Source organism: Myxine glutinosa, chromosome 4 (genome assembly GCF_964187855.1).
Source record: "Myxine glutinosa chromosome 4, kmMyxGlut1.1, whole genome shotgun sequence".
Classification (NCBI taxonomy): Eukaryota; Metazoa; Chordata; class Myxini; order Myxiniformes; family Myxinidae; genus Myxine; species Myxine glutinosa.
Window position 1 is genome coordinate 39,177,776 of NC_136264.1, and position 23,478 is coordinate 39,201,253.

At 43.5% G+C, this 23,478-nt stretch overlaps 1 protein-coding gene across 1 annotated transcript in view; it reads right to left on the bottom strand.

Moving 5' to 3' along the window:
* The window catches only part of LOC144891700 (membrane-associated guanylate kinase, WW and PDZ domain-containing protein 1-like), a 119,123-nt gene that overhangs the window by 37,520 nt on the left and 58,125 nt on the right, over nucleotides 1–23,478 (bottom strand). Inside the window, exons 3-5 of the mRNA XM_078775649.1 lie at nucleotides 14,626–14,677; nucleotides 11,764–11,907; nucleotides 5,848–5,980 (exon numbers count right to left, since the gene is read on the bottom strand). Of these exons, the coding sequence (XP_078631775.1) occupies nucleotides 5,848–5,980; nucleotides 11,764–11,907; nucleotides 14,626–14,677 (329 nt within the window). The remainder of the gene's footprint in view (nucleotides 1–5,847; nucleotides 5,981–11,763; nucleotides 11,908–14,625; nucleotides 14,678–23,478) is intronic.

Here is a 23,478-nt window from a genome sequence, read left to right on the forward strand (position 1 = left end):
AGATGGCGGCCGACCACGTGACATATGACGTCATCATTAACATATTTTATTCCCCATGGAGAGTTCTTTACAATGAGCCATGTCTCAATTTTTTCTGTTCAGTACTTTCGGAGATATAGAGGTGCAAATTTATTCGGTTTTTCCAAGATGGCGGCCGAACCACGTCACTGATGACGTCATCATTGAGGCACAGTATATTAGAGGGCAAGACCATTATGTGTGCAAAGTTTGGCGATTCTCCGTGCAACGGTGTAGACGCAGTGCTGCAAACAGACAAACAGACAGACAAACAGACAGACAGACAAACAAACGAACAGATCAACATACTTGCCGGAAAATTTTTCCGGCAAGTAACAAACGAACAGATCAACATACTTGCCGGAAAAAAATTTCCGGCAAGTAATGAAAAATCGGTCAGAGACCGAGGACTTGCCGGAATGTACTTTTTTATCGGCCATTTCGAACAAATATGGCGGCCGAACTACGTGATACATGACGTCATCATTAACATATTTTATTCCCCATGGAGAGTTCTTTACAATGAGCCATCTCTCAATTTTTTCCATTCTGCACTTTTGGAGATATAGTGGTGCAAAGTTTTGCCGTTTTTCCAAGATGGCGGCCGAACCACGTGACCAATGGCATCATCATTAACATATTTTATTCCCCATGGAGAGTTCTTTACAATGAGCCATGTCTCAATTTTTTCTATTCAGCACTTTTGGAGATATAGTGGTGCAAAGTTTTTCGGTTTTTCCAAGATGGCGACCGAACCACGTGACTGATGACGTCATCATTAACATATTTTATTCCCCATGGAGAGTTCTTTACAATGAGCCATGTCTCAATTTTTTCCATTCTGCACTTTTGGAGATATAGTGGTGCAAAGTTTTCCCGTTTTTCCAAGATGGCGGCCGAACCACGTGACCGATGGCATCATCATTAACATATTTTATTGCCCATGGAGAGTTCTTCACAATGAGCCATGTCTCAATTGTTTCTATTCAGCACTTTCAGAGAAATGGAGGTGCAAAATTTTTCGGTTTTTCCAAGATGGCGGCCGAACCACGTGACATATGACGTCATCATTAACATATTTTATTCCCCATGGAGAGTTCTTTACAATGAGCAATGTCTCAATTTTTTCTGTTCAGCACTTTTGGAGATATAGTGGTGCAAAGTTTTGCCGTTTTTCCAAGATGGCGGCCGACCACGTGACATATGACGTCATCATTAACATATTTTATTCCCCATGGAGCGTTCTTTACAATGAGCCATGTCTCAATTTTTTCTGTTCAGCACTTTTGGAGATATCGTGGTGCAAAGTTTTGCCGTTTTTCCAAGATGGCGGCCGACCACGTGACTGATGACGTCATCATTAACATATTTTATTCCCCATGGAGAGTTCTTTACAATGAGCCATGTCTCAATTTTTTCTGTTCAGGACTTTTGGAGATATGGAGGTGCAAAATTTTTCGGTTTTTCCAAGATGGCGGCCGAACCATGTGACCGATGACGTCATCATTTGGGCACAGTATATTAGAGGGCAAGACAAATACGTGTGCAAAGTTTGGTGATTCTACGTGCAACGGTGTAGACGTAGTGCTGCAAACAGACAAACAGACAAACAGACAAACAGACAAACAGACAAATGAAAAATCGGTCAGAGACCGAGGACTTGCCGGAATGTACTCTTTTATCGGCCATTTAAGACAAATATGGCGTCCGAACCACGTGATAGATGACGTCATCATTAACATATATTATTCCCCATGGAGAGTTCTTTACAAAGAGCCATGTCTCAACTTTTTCTATTCAGCACTTTTGGAGATATGGAGGTGCTACGTTTTTCGGTTTTTCCAAGATGGCAGCCGAACCACGTGACCTATGATGTCATCATTAACATATTTTATTCCCCATGGAGAGTTCTTTACAATGAGCCATGTCTCAATTTTTTCTATTCAGCACTTTCAGAGATATGGAGGTGCACAATTTTTCGGTTTTTCCAAGATGGCGGCCGAACCACGTGACATATGACGTCATCATTAACATATTTTATTCCCCATTGAGAGTTCTTTACAATGAGCCATGTCGCAATTTTTTCCATTCTGCACTTTTGGAGATATAGTGGTGCAAAGTTTTCCCATTTTTCCAAGATGGCGGCCGAACCACGTGACCGATGGCGTCATCATTAACATATTTTATTCCCCATGGAGAGTTCTTTACAATGAGCCATGTCTCAATTTTTTCTGTTCAGCACTTTTGGAGATTTTGTGGTGCAAAGTTTTGCCGTTTTTCCAAGATGGCGGCCGACCACGTGACTGATGACGTCATCATTAACATATTTTATTCCCCATGGAGAGTTCTTTACAATGAGCCATGTCTCAATTATTTCTGTTCAGCACTTTTGGAGATATAGTGGTGCAAAGTTTTGCCGTTTTTCCAAGATGGCGGCCGACCACGTGACATATGATGGCATCATTAACATATTTTATTCCCCATGGAGAGTTCTTTCCAATGAGCCATGTCTCAATTTTTTCTGTTCAGCACTTTTGGAGATATAGTGGCGCAACGTTTTGCCGTTTTTCCAAGATGGCGACCGAACCACGTGACTGATGACGTCATCATTTACATATTTTATTCCCCATGGAGAGTTCTTTCCAATGAGCCATGTCTCAATTTTTTCTGTTCAGCACTTTTGGAGATATAGTGGCGCAACCTTTTTGCCGTTTTTCCAAGATGGCGACCGAACCACGTGACTGATGACGTCATCATTTACATATTTTATTCCGCATGGAGAGTTCTTTCGAATGAGCCATGTCTCAATTTTTTCTGTTCAGTACTTTCGGAGATATAGAGGTGCAAATTTATTCGGTTTTTCCAAGATGGCGGCCGAACCACGTCACCGATGACGTCATCATTGAGGCACAGTATATTAGAGGGCAAGACCATTATGTGTGCAAAGTTTGGCGATTCTCCGTGCAACGGTGTAGACGCAGTGCTGCAAACAGACAAACAGACAGACAAACAGACAGACAAACAGACAGACAGACAAACAAACGAACAGATCAACATACTTGCCGGAAAAAAATTTCCGGCAAGTAACAAACGAACAGATCAACATACTTGCCGGAATCTTTTCCGGCAAGTAACAAGACCAATATGTGTGCAAAGTTTGGCGATTCTACGTGCAACGGTGTAGACGCAGTGCTGCAAACAGACAAACAGACAGACAAGATGGCGGCCGAACCACGTGACATATGACGTCATCAGTAACAAATTTTATTCCCCATGGAGAGTTCTTTACAATGAGCCATGTCTCAATTTTTTCTGTTCAGCACTTTCAGAGATATGGAGGTGCAATTTTTTTCCAAGATGGCGGCCGAACCACGTGACATATGACGTCATCATTAACATATTTTATTCCCCATGGAGAGTTCTTTACAATGAGCCATGTCTCAATTTTTTCTGTTCAGCACTTTTGGAGATATAGTGGTGCAAAGTTTTGCCGTTTTTCCAAGATGGCGGCCGACCACGTGACTGATGACGTCATCATTAACATATCTTATTCCCCATGGAGTTCTTTACAATGAGCCGTGTCTCAATTTTTTCTATTCAGCACATTCAGAGATATGGAGGTACAAAATTTTTCGGTTTTTCCAAGATGGCGGCCGACCACGTGACTGATGACGTCATCATTAACATATTTTATTCCCCATGGAGAGTTCTTTACAATGAGCCAAGTCTCAATTTTTTCTGTTCAGCACTTTTGGAGATATAGTGGCGCAACGTTTTTCGGTTTTTCCAAGATGGCGCCAGAACCACGTGACTGATGACGTCATCATTAACATATTTTATTCCCCATGGAGAGTTCTTTACAACGAGCCATGTCTCAATTTTTTCTGTTCAGTACTTTCGGAGATATAGAGGTGCAAAGTTTTTCGGTTTTTCCAAGATGGCGGCCGAACCACGTCACCGATGACGTCATCAATTGGGCACAGTCTATTCCAGGGCAAGACCAATATGTGTGCAAAGTTTGGCGATTCTACGTGCAACGGTGTAGACGCAGTGCTGCAAACAGACAGACAGACAGACAGACAGACAGACAGACAGACAGACAAACAGACAGACAAACGAACAGATCAACATACTTGCCGGAAAAATTTTTCCGGCAAGTAACAAACGAACAGATCAACATACTTGCCGGAAAAAATTTTCCGGCAAGTAACGAGAGGACCTTGACCTTTGAACATGGTTATTTTAAAGATATCTTTCCCACCATTGGCTCAGGAACGATTTCTATCAACGAAATAGATTTGTCCTCAAATTTGCAATTTTCTTTGCCGACCACGATGTCTCGCTACACCAAATGTTATAAGCACCATGGAGCCCAAAATGTGTTTTTTTTTTTTTTGTTTGTTTTTTGTATACAAGATCGAGGCTCGTGAAGGAGCGAACATTTATCACACAGAAAGACAAACCGACAAACCGACACATAACCGACAAACCGACACATAAAACAAAAAGCATCGGGAGCGGTAGACAAGATGGGGAGAGAGGGGGAAGGACACAAACACAACATTTGAGAGCAGGAACCGAGAGACATGGAGACATCGAGAGATCTGTGGGAGGGAGAGGGCTTTGGGGGGGAGGCATGGGAAAGGGGGTGGGAGAGGCATAAAACATATGGACACTGCCAGGACTACCAGGAAAGAAGTTGGAATTACAAACAAGGTGGATCTGGGGTGAATTAGTGGGGGTAGAAAAGATCAAGGTTTTGGATGGGGAAGATAAGAGATGGTGGTGTTTTATGCAAATGCCGTCACTGTCACCTTGACCTTTGACATATATAGTTAAATAACATTGACAGCCTCACTTTTGTCATTTGGAATCTTCTGGTAAAGTTTAATGAAGATAGCTGAAAGCGTTCGAGTTATCGCACACAGACAAACAAACAAATGAGACAAACCGACATATGACAAAGATTTTAAATTTTCGTCCTAACAAGCAGACAGGGGTGAAAACATAACCTCATGGACAGGGGTGAAGGTGGATACCTTCAGTGGCGGAGGTAACTAGAAAGCATCTCAAAATGCAAAGCCCATCCGTGCCAGCTTTGTCCTCGAACTTAAATCTTGACAAAAACAAGAACGAAAGGAAAATAAACGTTGTCCCCCTGTCATGTGACCAGATCCTCAGCTCTGATTGGTGGACGTTTGTGGGGACATACATCCGGACATACAAACGCTGTTCTAGACGGCATTGCCTTACGGGCTACACCGTACAAACTTTTTCGGGAGTTTACCGCCTTTTATGCAGCCTCCTTTTACACCACCGTGTTTAACGCATTACATTAGTTATCAGTGCCTGTTGTTTGTGTCCTTTATGACGTCCCTAAAAACAGTAAGTTTCCAGTTTTGAATGATTTTCAATTTTGTTTCACCCGCCAGGCAGACAGCAAACAAAATGATCTCTCTCCTCTGCACATGCAGCTCGGGCCAAATTCAGAAGCAACGTACTGCTAAATTTGAGGTTCGTTTTGCGATTCATGTCCTGTTTCTTGTTCAAAATATAACATTCAATTGAAATGAACGTTCCTCGATCATAAACTGACGTGTCTAGACAGACAGACAGACAGACAAAGTGAACCAATTGCTTAACTCTGCTTTTTGCTTCGCACACGAAGGGCAATTACAATATATTTGCAACAACAGAGAAGTATCGGTAAGGTAGGTCGGGAGGGGTGATGCTTCCATGAAAATATGAAAATTGGGGAGGGACATTGAGGGTCAAAGGATAAAGGTGTGGTGGCTTTCAAAACAATATTGAAAACACAGCTTGGCACACCTGGAAGTCGTCCTGTCCCACGATGCAGCAAGAGGCTGACATGCTGCCCACTGCCTCGGATGAGCTGCAGAGCACGACTGTGACTCATACCGTGGCAGGATTCACCTCCGATCTCAACAAGCTCATCACCAATCTGGAGGTGGAAATGCACTGACCAGGTGAGGGTGTTTTTCAATGCATTGTGTTTTTACGTCTGATCTTCTATCGTTTACAACTGAATCCCACACGTTATTATTGACATGCATAGGTATACAAACTAGTTCTGTACGTATTTCTACCCCTTCCCATGACGAGCCACAGAAATTTCCAAAAGGATTGTTTTTGTTTTCCAGGACAGAACTTGACATGGTAATATAATACAACATGGTAGTACAGGACATGGATGTTGAAATTGGTGTTAGAACACTGGTTTACTGCAGGGTGAATTGCTGCTGTTGTGATACTGGATTTGATAACACTTGTCTTCAAGAAAACGGGGGAATAGCTTGCTAATTGGTCTTTTCGAAGCTGTTCCATGCGCTCACGCTTTCGAAGCTAAGTAATCTTTCACAATTGTGTTTTTGTCGAGACTGTATCTATCTTTCGGTGTGTGTACCTATAGCGTGTCCTTAGGAAAATTTTCGGTGCAAATTTTTCGTACATGTATACACAATCGTCGGTTAATGCGTATCGAGTATTCTGAGGCCTAGTACTCGTAGGCTTAGGCTACCGTACCGTCTCCGACCTTGTGGTTTTGTTTTTCTCTCAGCGGTTCGTCGAATGCGCTGCAATTATTTTCGTTCTCTGTTTCGTCCCAGTCGTTCACCCCATACCTCCTTGTTTAATATCTCTACTCAAAAAAAAAAAAAAACCCCAAATTTTTTTTCCTTCTCAGGTCTTATTCGTTTAATTGTTGTTCTTATTTGTTCGTTCGTTCTTCGTTCACATTGTTCGTGATCACGCGATCACATGGTTAGAAATGTATAATCTCTCCCCTGAACAACTATTTTCTCTCATATATTATAACACCTTTTTCTTCTTCTCCTACAAAAGGATGCTTTCGTCTTGCTCACCAAATCTATTCATTCCAAAAAATAATAATAATACCATCTCTTACAGTTCCTCTTTTCTACATTCCCTAAACTCTCCAGAACTCCACCCCTCCTTCAGCGTCCTCAAACGTATTTTTGACTCGAAGGTCTCAAACTCATTTTGCAAAAAATGTTCGTTTCCCATGAATTGTACACTTTTCAAAATCCAATCTCACCCCTCCCCTCCAAATCTTCCCCATCCCCCCTTCCCTCCAAAACTTCCCCATCCCCCCTCCCCTCCAAAACCTCCCCATCACCCCTCCCCTCCAAATCCTCCCCATCACCCATCCCTTTCAAATCTCCCCCCTTGCCCCTCCCCTCCCCTCCCTCCTAAACTCCCCCCACACCCCTCCCCTCTGAGACTCTCCCTCGCTCCTCCCCTCCTAGACTCCCCTCTCACCCCTCCTCCTCAAAGCATCCTCCCTGCTTCTTCCCCCTTCCAACTTTCACCTTCATCTCCCCCAACCTTCTGCCTCGCTCTTCCCCCTCCTCAAATAACACCTCACTGTGCCTCACCCAATCTCCATCAAACCTTTTGTCCGCCCCATTCTTCCCTTTCTCCAAGCTATTCTGAAATCTCTGAAATCTCTGACACACCTTCAACAGCTCTCCCTACCTCTTCCTCCTCTTCCACATCTTACTCTACCCCTCCCCCCCCCCCCCTGTTCTGTATCCGATGCTCCCCCTTCCTCTTCATTAACGGTATGGACCTCAAACATCCGGGGCCTTCGCTCAAACTTGACTGATCTCTCCATACAGGTTGCTTCTGACAAACCAGATGTGATCTGCTTAACAGAAACTTTCCTCCTTCATGATGTCTCTGATGCCTTGGTATCTCTCCCAGGTTACTCCCTCCTCCGGTATGATAGACTTGAGCCTCGTCCTGGAGGTGGGGTTGCTATCTTTATAAAAAAACTCTCTTCCTCACTCGCCCTCCACTGCCCTCTCTACACCTCACCCCCAGGAATACCTTTGGCTACGGCTTCCCCTTCGCTCCCACCTTTTGTTCATATGTGTGTTGTACCGTCCACCAAACAGTGATGACTCCATCTACATCTTGCTGTCTGATAATATGGACCAACTTCTATCTACCCATCCCAACTCTCTCTTCCTCATATGTGGTGATTTCAATTGTCACCATGCCAGTTGGTTGGGTGTGGGTACCACTCTCACCAGCCATGGCTCTTCAGCAAAGGACTTCTGCGACTCACTGGGACTGACACAATCTGTCAATTTCCCGACCCGGATCTCAGTCAACGGAGCATCTTCTCTTCTGGACTTGGTTATGACTAACTTCCCTGAAAATGTCTGCTGCTCTTCTTCTGCTCCAATCGGCTCATCTGATCATGTGCTTGTCAAAGTGGACATCTCTCTGACCATTCTCAGAGAGCCTCCTCAGCGTCGACGAGTCTGGCATTTCACTCAAGCCAACTGGCACGGTCTTCAAGCAGCCATAAATCATCTGGACTGGTCTCCCATCTCTACCGCCTCTGACATCAACTCATCCTGGGAATTCTTTCAAAGTAAATTGCTCTCTCTCATGCACAGATTTATCCCATCTCGTCTTCAGTTGTCATACCCTTCCTCCTGTCCATGGTACACGGAATCTTGTGGTGAGGCTGTTGCCCTGAAACAACTTGCTTTCGTCTCCTGGAAAGCAAATCCAACAGAAGGAAATCTCATTTCCTTTCACAAAGCCCGAAACAAGTGTGTGTCCACCCTCAGGAGAGCCAGGAAACAATATCTCACCGTTCTCAAGACCGAACTCTCTTATCTGTCTCCCTCTTCCAAATCCTGGTGGTGTCTGGTCAAATCTGTTTCTGGTGTTTGTTCCCCCTCCATCCCCTCCTCACCTCAAACGGCTTAACGGCTGACTCCGCACGTGAAAAAGCTGAATGCCTCAACTCTGTGTTTGCCTCTAAATCTTGTGTCCCAAACCCATCCCTTTCTGTACCCACCGTACCCAGTCTTACCCAGCTGCTCCTGGACTCTGTGTCCTTTCCTCCTGACAAGGTGGAAAAGTTTCTGTCAACCCTCGACTCTGATTCTGCAACTGGTCCTGACGGCATCAGCCCACGGGTCCTAAAATCATGTTCTTCCGCTCTTTCACTCCCTCTCTCTGTTCTCTTCACCCTCTCTTTTGCTCAAGGTCAACTGCCATCTGCTTGGAAATCAGCCAACATCACCGCTTTGCACAAAAAAGGTGCAAAAACAGATCCTAGCAACTACAGACCAATCAGCCTTCTCCCAATTATCAGCAAAGTCATGGAATCCATCATTGCTTCAGATATCAAATCTTTCCTCTTCTCCAATGGCTTGATCTCTGATCATCAATTTGGTTTCAGACCTGGTCACTCTACTCTGGACATGCTGCTTCTGCTTTCTCAACAATGGATGGAGGTCCTCAATGCCAAACAGGAAATTAGAGCTGTCTCCCTTGACATTTCACGTGCCTTCGATACGGTCTGGCACCCTGCTCTGCTCACCAAACTCTCCTCCTTTGGTATCCATGGAAATCTCCACGCATGGCTGGCGGACTTCCTCTCTGGTCGTAGTCAACGTGTGGCCCTGAATGGGTTTCTCTCATCTCCTCTTCCTGTTCAGGCTGGAGTTCCCCAAGGTAGTGTTCTGGGCCCTGTGCTTTTTCTGGTCTTCATCAATGATCTCTCTGACTCTCTTGAAAATCCTCTCTATCTCTTTGCTGACGACTCTACTCTCTGTCGCTCCATTCCTCATCCCTCAGATCGGCAGTCTGCAGCCTCCTCACTCTCTGCAGACCTGGACAAAATCACAGACTGGGCCAACAAATGGAACATGTCTTTCAATCCTGATAAATCTCACACTCTTACGATGTCTCTCCGAAAAGACCGACTGGACAACCCTCCCATCCACTTTCTGAATAATCCTCTCCAAGAAGTTCTGTCACTCAAGCTTTTGGGTCTCACTATTTGCCATGATCTTTCCTGGGAAAACCACATTTCAAATCTGGCCTCCAAAGCCAGTCGCCGACTGGGCATCCTCCGTCGTGCGAAGTCCTTCCTTGGCACACCTGAGCTCCTCACCACATACAAGGCTTTCATCCGCAGCTCTATGGAATACTGCTCTCCCCTCTGGTCTGGTGCTCCTGCCTCACACCTAGCTCGTCTTCACGCTGTTGAAACCAAAGCGTTCAGAATCATTGGAATCTCCCGCGATGAAGCTAACTCCAAGGGCCTTTCACTCACTCACCGCAGGCAGGTTGGTGGTCTTTCCGTCTTCTACCGACTCCTCTCTGGCATTGCCCCCCCAGCTCACTCTGGGCTCTGTCCCCCAAATATTCCTACAGGTCGCACAAGATCTGCCTGCAACCCTCTTATGGTTAAAACTGCCAAAATCAAGACTTTCTGCTCACCTTCACTCCTTCATTCCTCTTTTCTCCCGCCTCTGTAACAAACTCCCTCACTCTCTTCAATCCCACTCCACCCTCCAGGTCTTTAAAACAGCTGTTCACCACCATCTCTTATCCTCCCCCATCCAAAACCTTGATCTTTTCTACCCCCGCTAATTTCGGTCCCCTTGTGTTTTATACCTCTCCCCCCCCCCCCCCCCCCCTTCCCACGCCTCCTCCCCCCAAGCCTGACACTTCTCCCTGCTCTCAAATGTTGTGGTTGTGTGCTTCCCCTTCTCTCCCCATCTTGTCTTCCGCTCCCTCTTTTTGTATATTTTGTTTGTCTGGTTGATTTGTTTGTGAAATAAATGTTAGCTCTTTCACGAGCCTCGATTCAGTATGCAAAAAAAAAAAGAAAAAAAAAAAAAAAGTACATCATGAGGAAGTACTCAAACAGTCCAATGGGTGAAGCTGCAATGAATAGTTCCTTGAGGTATTTTTCTGGCATGTGGAATGACTTGTTTCCAGACCATCGAAAGATGGAAATGATTATGATTCGATCATTTGTTGCAGTTACATTTCAATGTTTTGAATTATGTTTGTAAATAAAAAATTAAATATAAGCGAACAGGATTATAACTAATTAATTGACGTGTGGGAAAATTACACACCCAGACCAGGAATCGAACCCAAGTTCTCTGAATGAACTGAACCTGTGCTCTGCCATCTGAGCTATCTGGGAAAATTGCATGCTTGGTCAGGGTAATTTTCCAACACATGTCAATTAATAAAGAAATAATTTTGTTTGACGTTTATTTATTTATTTATTTTAGCAATTTTTGAGGAAATCGTCCAAACATCACTCATTAATAGTCATCAGTAAACCGATAGTTTTATCTCCATCTCTATCCTCCACATTTATCCACATACTCATCATCTCTTGTTGGTACTACCTCAATCACCTCCTGATCTCCAATCTCCCCATCTCCTGCTTTGACCCCAGGAGTCTGTTCAAAATGCCACTGCCAGTAAAGGTCTCTCGTCTCACTCCGGCATACACTACAAACTACTCACAATTCAAAAATTCTCCAATATCCTGGTCCTCCACATCTTTCTGCCCTCATTTTCTCCTACACCTCACCTCCTCTCTTTAGCTGTACCACCACCAATCTTCTCACTGTTAAACAACTCTTGCATCTGCATCTTCTCCCTTTACACCATTTTACCTCTAAAAATCCCTTCTACTCTCCTACTGCCAAATGGACTCCTTCTTCACCTTAAGTACTCATCTCAAAACTAATCTATTCCATAAGGCATTCCCAGGCCTCTCTTCATACTTCATGCTCATAATCCCCATCCCCCAATCTTCTCCACCAAATTTTGTCAATGGACCCCACTTTAATGTTGCTAAAGTTCTATAAGATATATTGAATGATGATGATGTTCCTTGAGAATAAAGGAAGAGATTGGAAGAAGGACCTGCATACGTCCAGAAAGGGCAGCAGGCCCACCATCAGCCAGCCGCAACACAAGTAGTGGTATCCCAGCTTCTCGCCCACCACGGACACTGAAGCCAAATCCCTGAGGTCCCCTTTCCAGTTCTACCATGTAGAATGTTCCCTCCTGTTGACAAACAAATCTGCCATCACTTTGCCAAATACTAACAAAAACCAAATAATATTTGGAAGAATCCACCACTGACAAAAAAAGACATCTGGTTTACATCACAAAACAAGACAAGATGTAAAGAAATATGTGGAGAACATGCTGTACTTCTGATATGCATGATGAATTCTATATTCCACTCAATTGATAAATCTATAGTTTTTCTCGAGGAGTTGGAATCTTAGTGATCTGTACTTTCTGTTAAAATGTACGTCTTACAGAAAAAAAAAGGGATTAGCAAACATTGTATAATTACAGTGTATACGTATTGTTATGTTTGTAGGGGGTGGGCAGTGATTACCTTAGAACCAGGTAGAATGTATAGATTAGTGTGCTCCGATTGTCATGAAGAAGAACCACAGCATGTAATAAATAGGGACTTTGTATTAGACCGGGCTGTCGGGTTACGTTTGTATCTTCATTCCCATTACGAGGAGTGGGGTATGTTCATTAGGTCAGGGATTATGGGTAATTATCCTTTGTATGTCGTTACCTTTTAAAATTTATTTCCTATGTCCCTTTTGGCACCACACCATAGACACATAGCCAAGCCATGCAATAGCCTGCATTTAAACTCACTAATAAAAAACCTAACCGGAAGTCATGCATCAAGCGCTGCCGCTGATAACAGTGGCTTGGAATCACACAGGACGGGCAGGCCTAGAGGACACACCCCCGTGGAGCCGTGATTGGGGAGGGGTGCTTGATTGACAGGAAGGCCGGGGTAAGATGGGACTCGCTGATTGACGAAGGACCCCAGATGACGTCAGAGTCTGGACAATAAAGATACGTGCTGGAGGACATTTTTCGGTCTTCGACTCTTCGTTCTTCATTCTTCATCCTTCGCTCTTCCCTCCCCCTTGGCTTCTCACTCTGACCGACCTTTACCGCTCTCGTGTGCCTTGTCCTACCAAAGACAATATCGAACGGTCGCGATTCCCTCTTGCGCATTCTCGCCCTGAACCTCGTACGAACGGTGGCATTTTGCTCTCGGGCTGAAGGAAGCGATCGGACTGACCGTGTTGGGACATCTTGCTGGTGGTCGTGCAGAGGCACAGCAGCCGCGGCTCAGGGACTGCGGTTTTCCGTGCAGAGGACGGTTGGATGAGCACGGTGTGGAAGAGCAGGCTGCACGCGGCCCGTTCGATTCGCGCGGAAGGCCTGTTTCGCGCCAGCGGGCGCGGCCTAGTGAACGAGGGCGTCCTGAGGCCTAGCAGCACGGGAGTGAGCGGATTTTTCCCGCCAACACCAGAGCCACGTCCAGACTGCACGCTCGGGGCCTGGATGAGTCTTGATGGGACGCACCGATCGAGTGAACTAAGTGCCCTAACAAACGACACACATTTATTTTCAGTTATCCTTCCCTTTTTGTCTGTTTTCAAGTCTGTTGTGGGGACATCCGATTTAGGAATTTAGTTTATCGTTCGTTTCTTTGTACCGGCATTTCTTTAAAATAAACCTGTTATTTTTGTACAGTTTAAATCAGTTTTCGTTTGAGTTATTTTTTGCAGGTTTGAGGACTGCCGGTGGGATCCGTGAAGGTAAGCGCTCCGGTTTCTCCGCCCCCCCCCCTCTTGTTTCCCCACGCGTATTATCTGCCATTGGACTGAATGCTTCGGAGTTAAAGCTCATTTGGCCTTCCGTACTACCCTAAGGTGTTCGCCAAGGGTAGTCACGTGACAGTATTATGGGCTGGATTAACAAATTTCCTGGCACATCACTTTTACAAAATAGTCATCTGGCCACCATCCAACCACAGTGCCCCACACATAGGGACGGCATTGAAACCCAACCAGTGGCGCCGATCCCGGCCCAATCAGTGCTGTGTCTGCCGAGAAGAGTGGCTAATCATGTGCCACCGTGCTTGGTTCAAATCAGGGGAGGCTGTGTTGGAAGTGCTGGAACTTCTTCTTTCCCAGGGTGTGAGGGAAGGGTGTTTGAAAGGTGTGCCGTGGCATGAACGGTTAAATGCCAGATGCGTTTCTTTCTCGCCCAGCTCATGCCCATTTTGACAAAAGAGAACGAAGGGACAAGTCACCTTAACCTTTCTAGACACTAAAGGTTACAACACTGTCTCTCAGCAGCCGACAAACAAGCTAGACAACTTATCCACATCCATGTGTCCTTATACAGGGTTCAAAAGTCCTAAAACTACACAAACTCAAACGAGGGTCTGTACCTTAAGTCTAACTAGAAGCACCTGTTCCCGTACCCAATCCTTATGGGGAGGGGTTGTTGTTATCCTTATTCAAACGTGTGATTCAAAATAACTCTCCAAAATACCTTTCACTGCGTAATTCAAAACACCTCATTGCACTGGAAAACGTGGGGACAGAAATACTGCACTGTAAAGGGTGGGGACTTGTAATACCCTCTCCCACCAGAAGTGGTGCTACACGATGCACATAATGGTTAGGAAACGCATCCCTCTGTCATGTGACCAAATCCTCAGCTCTGATTGGTGTATGTTTGTGGGGACATACATACGGACAGATGAACACTGTTCTAGACGGCATTGCCCTACGGGCTACACCGAAAAAAAAATCTCCAGTTTCATTGAAGCATTTCATAATCATTCAGCAAAGAATCGCGACAACAGCTTTCCAAGTTGCATACAAAGTGTACTTTATGATACATGCAACAATGAACCAAAACATGCACGTGCAACTCACTTACCTGTATAGCTGAAGTTTGTGGGTGCAGGTCTTGCCTGCTTCGTTTGTCAAACCTTGAAAAAGAATTAACTTTTAATACTTTGGTGATATAAATAATCCCAACATACAGTGTTGGCTCTCATCTCATCAATGTGGCCCTATTTTATAAGGGAATAAAGTACACTGTACAATTACATCAATTACAATCAGGAAAGTCAATTACAGCTTACATATACAGACATCAGATGTCTGTATACAGACATCATCAGTCCCTGGTGTTGGGCTAGCGGCTAGGGTGCCAGCTTAGGATCCAAGGATCTGTGGTTTTCGAATCCCGGTCGATCGCTGAATTAACGCCAGGGGGGTTGACTCAGCCTGTCATCCTTCCGAGGTCGGCTAATTGAGTACCAGTTCACTGGTAATTCCCTGCTTGTCGTAAAAAGGCGACAAAAAGGGTTGGCGTCAGGAAGGGCATCCGGCCGTAAAACATTGCTTCAAAAAGGGGACCAAAAAAACAACAACAACCACGGTCCCCGAAAAGGCCAACCCCCGCTTTGCGGGGAAAAATGGCCTCCAAACGGTGGTTTTTATATACAGACATCAGATGACCGGCACCATCTCAGACAATCAGGTGCCAGGTACCAACTGGTATGTTTGATTGTATGATCAGCCAGGAATTTGATTCATTAATTCGTGTGCAGCACATGGCTGCTGGCTTAAATCATTTCTAAGAGCACAGCTAAGATGCTGATGTAGTCCCCCATGTAGGTTAAAGCAGTAATTTGTAATTTATTCAGGGTACCAACGATACCTTGCCCACCTACACTTTGCGAAAGACACCATGAGATCTTCAAACCCACCAAAAACAAGCTCGAGTAGACGGATCCTCCAGTTTAACTCTCTTTTGTTGGATGTTAATGGATGATGTTTTTATCTGCATGTATGCAACACATATATGAAACACCAGGATGACAGTTTATAGCTGGTTCGACATTCAAACCCAGGTTAGACAGCTCAAAGGTGAGTGTAAATACCTGCCAGGACAAGGAGTGAGATGACAATTTATGAATATGGATGTCTAACAATAAAATATAGTTGTGTTATTATGCAAGATAGTTGATTAATATGACAGTAAATCCTTGTTTTACATAGGGGTTACGTTCCTGGAACATCCTACCCCCACATAAACCAAATCTGCTTAAAACGGCAAATGCACTCAGTCAAGCACGTACCTCCGCCAGCTGAACAGTTTATATTTTGTATCCCACTGATAGGCTGGATCTGCATCCGAACCTGAACCAAAATCTAATTGGCCTGTTCTTGTCACTGTTGTGGCTTCTTTTGGACACCTTTCTTAGCAAAACTCAATCAGACTCGGCGAGACTCACTCAGTTTAAATCTAGATTTATTCCGATATTGTGGAGAGTACTTTACACGAAAATAGTTATACTTTACAGACAAAATACGACGCGTCGTTCCATGGGGAGAATTCTCTCTCGCAGCCTCGGAGGGTCCTCTTAAATAGATCTCAGCTGCTTTGATCTTGTTCAGTTGGAATTTCGAGGTCAACACAGAACTTGGTCAACTCAGTCTTCTTGGCACCAAAACCCATCTGGTTTCTATTATGGAGCCACTAAGAGGTTTACAAAAGATGGCTATCACGGGAAGAAGGGAACAGGGTCACTGTTTGGGCCGAAAAGGTCAACACTCTTTTACAATTTAATCTCAGTCAGTTGACTCTTGCATTCAAACCTGGGCTGAGTCAACACTCTGCCACGAGCCTTTCACTAAAGGACAAAGGTTCAATCTTACAGATGGTCGCTTATCATCTTGGTTCCATTTCCACTGCATTGCTTTGAAAGCACATTCTGTTTTTAATACTAATTTTAACAGTAGGCAATAACTTGCCTCTCTATATCTTTTACAATTCCACATCACCAACATAACTCATCCACCAGGTTTTGTCATAATCCATCAACAACTTTTTGAAATATCATGCTATGTATCGTTTTTGGCCCGATCACTCAATGGTGAAGAATCACTTAAAAATGAAAAAATTATCGGATCCGGATCTTCACCAAAATCTAATCAATTCATCCTCATGACGTACCCAAACTGTCCACCTAATTTCGTCCAAATCTGTCCACAATTTTTTAAGATATCTTGCTCACAGACAGATAAACAGACAGACAGGTGAAAACATATCCTCCATCCACCTTCAGTGGTGCAGATAATAAGACCAAGGACCGATGGGAAAAAGAGGGTTAGGTTCTGGGCTCGGTCATCTCACCTGTAATCATCTCGCCTTCATCTCATCTTCAAGCAGAATTGTTTCTAAAATTTAAATGATGACTGTAATTGAGGTAATTGAGACAGATACCTGTACAAATTATGGTTCCCATGTCATGTTCTGGAGTGGTTTACGGGAGTCACCTTCACATGCGACGGCATAAAGCCAGAGTGTTCACTACCTTTGATGTTTTCTGCGCATTTTATTTGGCGGATACTGGACTCGTTAATGCCATACTGTCTGCCCAGTGACGTCGTTCTGTCGCCTCAACCAAGCTTATACAAAACGTCCACTTTCTGTGTCAAAGACATCACTTTTCTGGACTTTTTTTGCACAGCGTTTACCACTAGCAACAGTTTTCCTCTTGGTAGCTATGGTTAAAATCACTAAGGGCAATAATAACCGAAAACTGAAACTGCCACTTTATAACTGCTGGCAGTGATGACCGGTTTCCTCCACCTTCCCGCTTTCATACAACCCTGCTTTCACATTATTATTATGTTTCTCACACACACACATCACCATACAAACACACATCCCCATACACACACACATCCCCATACACATCCCCCCCCCCCCACACACACACACAAACACACACACACACATCCATACACACACACACACACACACACACACACACACACACACACACACACACACACACACACACACACACACACACACATCCTCATACACACACACACCTGCATCCTCAAACACATACACACCCATCCACACACACACATACACACCCATCCACACACACACATACACATATACCCAGGCTTACTTGGGGGTTTTCCATATAAAATGCGATAGCCATATTTTCATCAAAAATAGTCAAAAGTTTGCCAAATATGTTTTGGTCGAGTGTGAGTATACCCCAGCAACTGCCAAATCTGAAATCAGAATTTAATTTGAGGTCGAAATGAGCCCATGAGGTTGCTCCGTATGCAGCCTGCATGTTGTGTACAGTGTGTTAATTAATGAATTTCCCACTCTCGATCTGAGGTAACGACCATATTTTATCCAATTTTCGCCGGGTTTGTGGTGGTCGAGTATTCAACTTTCTTAGCGACTACCAAATCCGAAAGCCGAATTTAATTCTGACTTGAAATGAGCCTGTACGGACCACCTGCATGAATCGCGCCAAGTGTACAGTATTATATAATTCCCCCTCACGACCTGAGGTAACTCGGTCAAATTTTATCCAATTTGGACCAGGTTTGCAGTAGTCGAGTATTCAACTACCTTAGCGACTATCAAATCCGAAAGCCAAATTTAATTCCGACCTGAAATGAACCCGTGCCTGTATGAATTGCGCCAAGTGAAAATTAAGGCATGGCCCTCAGCAAAAGCGCGATTTCTTTATTTGCTGATAACTTAAAAACTACAAATCCCACAAACTTCCAACTTACCTTATTCTTCTGCTCGTGTTCTCGTCTCTTGAAATAACGAAGAGTATGCAAAGCCGCGACGCAGGAAACCAATCAGTTACATGGCCTGAGAAAAAAAAGTGTTGCGTTTCTTCTTCTTTCAACAATACCGTAACGACGTCTAGCTTCCAGACCGTACAACCACTCATATTGCAATTTTAAACACTTATTCCCCTTGATGAGAGATATATTACTTTAAAATTTCAAGTTGATCAATGCAGCGGTTCAAGCGATAGAAGCCTTTTAAGATTTTTGTTCAATTATTTATTGCGGCCAAACCATGTGACTTATCGAAACTTCCCAAGTAACATTTTAACTTCCCCACATGGGGAACGTTTGTATAAAGTTTCCACTCGAAATCTTCAAAAATTAGGGAGGAGATAGAATTTGAAGTTTATGCTCAACAACGTCATAACTCCTAAACGATGTGACGTACGACGTCATCATGTGGGAACTTTTTGTTTGTCATGGGCATACAATTCAGCATGCAAAGGTTGGCCACGATCTGTTCAGCCATTTCAGAGAAAAAGGGGTTTTAATGTTTTTCACGAAAAACAATATGGCGGCCGAACCATGTGACGTATGACGTCAAATTTTGTTGCATTCTGAATTTTATTTCACTAAGGTCATGTAAAAAAAAATATATTCGTGGCATCAAGGGGTCTATTTGTCAAATTCTAACTTCTTAACGTTAGCACCTTTAACATCCTGAATAAACATGTTTTTTAGTCCCATTACAGAGTTTTTTAGAATGAGCCATAACTCAATTTTTCCATTGAGCCGTTTCGGAGATATAGAGGAGCAAAGTTGAAGGTATTTTCCAAGGAGGCGCCCCTACCATGTGACCCATGATGTCATAATTAGCAGTATAAACCTCCACATGTCTAGCCAATCACTTGGTGAAAATTTTGTGTCAATCGGACCAACAGTTGCTGAGAACATTGATTTTAAAGTTTTCAGAGTTGAAAAAATCAGGTGGAAGAATTTTTTTTAAACTCTAGGAAAAAAAGGGAAAACAATAGACATTCCTTGCAATTAAATGCAGAGGAAACCTAATGAAGGATTTGATTATGATTCCATGCAGCGGCAGTGTCGACGTGGAGAGAGACAGGAACAGTACAGTACTGTAAGCACTGCATATCTCAGTTCCTACCCACACCGCAGCAGCACCGCTGAGTTCACACAACACCACGGCAGAGAAAGAAGCATAGCACACCTACCGGAGGAAGAGGAGAACCGACCCACACCAGGGGAGAAATAACACGTAAAAGTGAGACTGGACGCACGCAAAAAGAGAAATGGTATACAGAAAATTACATGCCTAATGTCGAAACCATGTAAACCAAACCCATTTAAAACAAGGGTTTACTGTATAAGGAGCAACCTACATATGCATTATGTATGATAAAATGGTAGAATTTTTCACCCTCCCCATTTCCCCCTCTTATCTTAAGTCTTTAACAATATATTATTTTCTTTTCTCAATATATTTTCTTTTTTCTCTTCCATATTTCTGAATCATCTGGGCCAGCAGTATGGCCTACAGTCACTCAGTTTCACTTCTAAGCTTTCTAGCCTGGGTTCGAATCTCAGCTCAACTTGCCACCTATAAACTGTCATCCTGGTGTTTCATCGGAAAGGCGACTCATCAATGTTTGTCGTCCCTCGGATGGACGTTAAACTGCCGGCATTAGTTGGTGGATATTAAAGATGCCATGGTGACCTTCGTGAAGAGTAGGCGAGCTATCAGCACCATGGCCAAAATCCAAATTCCTGCCCTAACTAATTAATTGATTAATAGTCAGGGGACCAGGAGCTGAACCTGGAAAGTGGTTCCAAAGTTTTTTTTCTCAGTGTTTTCATGTTATGTAGGTATTGTACTTTATGAAACTGCATGATGGCATTCTCCCATCATTGAACATTTTCATATAACAGGCTTTATACAATTGCGGCTATCGGGCCGCAAAACACTGGTTTTAGGGGCGTGGCGAAAATAGAAATACCCTCATATCTTTACAAGCATTCAAGCTAGGGTCTTGATTTTTTTGCATATCGGTGTATCTTGACCATACCTATTCGTGGGTCAAAGGTCAAAGTCATAGGTCAAGGTCAAAGGTCAAATATCTGGGTCAAACGTGTACAACTCAGCATTGTTTATACAATGTGATATATGTCTCATTATACTGAACCTGTATCCATTGTTATAACGTCTAATGTCTTGTTATAAGGTCTCATGAGCTCAATACTGAATGAAGAAATGCAAGACTACATCATATTTATTGAGTTCTTTATGATTTTATGTTCAAAGATTACATCAAATCTGGTTACGTAAATGACCTGTATATGGTGTACCTATTCATAGGGTACTAAACCACCAAAATTGTACATATTCTGTATTTGGTTTTTAAATCTTTCTTACATCATAAACATCATCAATCATCAGTGTTATTGTAATCATCACCATCTTCCCCTTCATCACTTGTTTCTTCATCACCATCAGGTGATGTAGTATTCACTCTGTTGTGACATACTGATGCTGCGTCCTGTTGCTGACTTGAGCAGAGACTTGAGTAGAAGATTGAGCAAGTCATTGCTGCTTTGTCGCATCCACATCGAATACTTTCACATGGTGTGTCACTGGAGCAGCCACAACTGATGATCTTTTGGATGTACTCGGGCACCAGTTGACTTCCTGCAGGAACTGTAGTTGGGCAGAGCAGATCCCCATCTTTGCTCCATCCATACTCTAACGGGTCTAACTTCTGAGGCTCAGACCTCAAGGCATTCTTCCACAAGAAAGTTTGTAGGTGTGTTCTTTTCAGATTTTCCTGGAAAGCAGCATCAGTTGGTGGGAGTGAACAGAGTTTTGGCATTGTGCTGCTCCCCTTGCCTATTCTAGTCTTCCATACCTTTGCTCTAGCCTCACAGAGAGTATGGCAGCTTTTCTGACCGTAAGTAGCAACAGCGAATTGAGTTGCCTGCTTCACTACTTCAGGCCAGGGGGCCTCAATTTGTCCAAGAAGACTCAGTGAGTGTTGTTTTATAGTGTTCAACATCTTCTTCCCGATGCCAAAGCATCCTGCTACAGTATCACATCCAGATAAGGAGTGTCCTGCACGCAGGTTTGGAATGAGGTCTGTATATTGGGCAGTGGTTGCCTTGACGTCTATGACACTTCTTCCATGTATCGGAGATTGCATTATAATTGGGATGCCAAGATTCTGCTCCAGTTAGTGGTGCAACAGAAGGGCCCACACATCTGTATCATCATCCACCACAGCTACACCGGATGCCCCCTCTGAAGCTGCCATAAATGGCTGCTGCACGATAATATTGTCAGCTTCCTCATGACTGCTATACAGATCTCGTCTTTCTATGACATTGCCCTTCCTAATCTCGATAGTTTCCTCCTGTCCTGTTATCAAAAGTGTGTGCTCCTGTGTATGGTTCTGAACAAAGTCTTCATCTCTTTGCAAGTCCTCGCACATCAGTTTGATGAGCTGCTTCTTATTGCCTGCAACAGCCAATACTGCTTTCTGTGCGGGGATTGGTGTTGAGGGTGTCAACTGATACACCCTGCCAGTACCCCTGGCTAATCGTGTTGAATCTTTGGTGCTGAATTCATTGTATCTATCAAAGACTAGATAGACATCACATTTGGAGAGCTTCTCTGCTATTTTGTGCTTGAAGGCATCAATGTAAGTCTGCACATTTCCAACAGCCATCCAGGTATCCAGAGAAGGGCACACCCATCAATGACAGTGACTTCTATTTCTTCAGCTACTCTTGATGACACCTCAATTTTCATATCTCTTTTCAAGATGAATTTAGATGTGGATATCCGCAAATCACCAGAGTCTGCAAAGAGAGCCGTTGGCAGTGGAGCCAATTCATGGGACATCAGATGGTCAATGTCTATATCCCTATTACTGGCCTGCAGACATATGACACGACTGTAGATTAGGTTTGTATCAAAAACCTTCTGTGTGCCGATATTTACAGACTTCTTCGTGTCTGCCATTGAAGTTATCCTTCTTTCAATCTTGTGATGAAAGCCTCGAGGTAAAGCCTCTGTAAATTCCCCGGATTGTTTGCTCCCGATTTCAATTGATATGTGAACATTAACTGTTGAAGATGACTGTACCCTTCCGGTAACTATGTTCACAATTGATCCCTCTGGGTGCTGCTGGTGGTCAAGTGGTGGTATGCACTGGGTCATCTTCACTTCACTTCACTTCACTTCTTCACAAGGGGAAGATGGCGATGATTACAATAACACTGATGATTGATGATGTTTATGATATAAGAAAGATTTTAAAACCAAATACAGAATATGTACAATTTTGGTGGTTTAGTAACCTATGAATAGGCACACCATATACAGATCATTTACGTAACCAGATTTGATGTAATCTTTGAACATAAAATCATAAAGAACTCAATAAATATGATGTAGTCTAGCATTTCTTCATTCAGTATTGAGCTCATGAGACCTTATAACAAGACATTAGACGTTATAACAACGGATACAGGTTCAGTATAATGAGACATATATCACATTGTATAAACAATGCGGAGTTGTACACGTTTGACCCAGATATTTGACCTTTGACCTTGACCTATGGCTTTGACCTTTGACCCACGAATAGGTATGGTCAAGATACACCGATATGCAAAAAATCAAGACACTAGCTTGAATGCTTGTAAATATATAAGGGTATTTCTATTTTCCACACCCCCCTAAAACCAGTGTTTTGCATCCCGATAGCCGCAATTATATAAAGCCTGTTATATGAAAATGCTCAATGATGGGAGAATGCCATCATGCAGTTTCATAGAGTACAATACCTATATAACATGAAAACACTGAGAAAAAAAACTTTGGAACCACTTTCCAGGTGAGGCCAAAATATGCATTTGACCCCCTGACTATAATAATTAATAATAACTAATCAATAATTGAGTGTCAGGCCTGGCCAGCCAGATCGTGAAAGATTGGGAGCAAAAACTTCCCTTGGCCAATCTCACAAGATCATGGGAATAATTGTGGCTGTTAAACAAGAAGATTTCCCAGTCCTCTCAATTCCTGTACCCTCCAGCACCCTCACCTCTTTTTCCCTTTTTGTCGCTCAATTTATGACTTCTT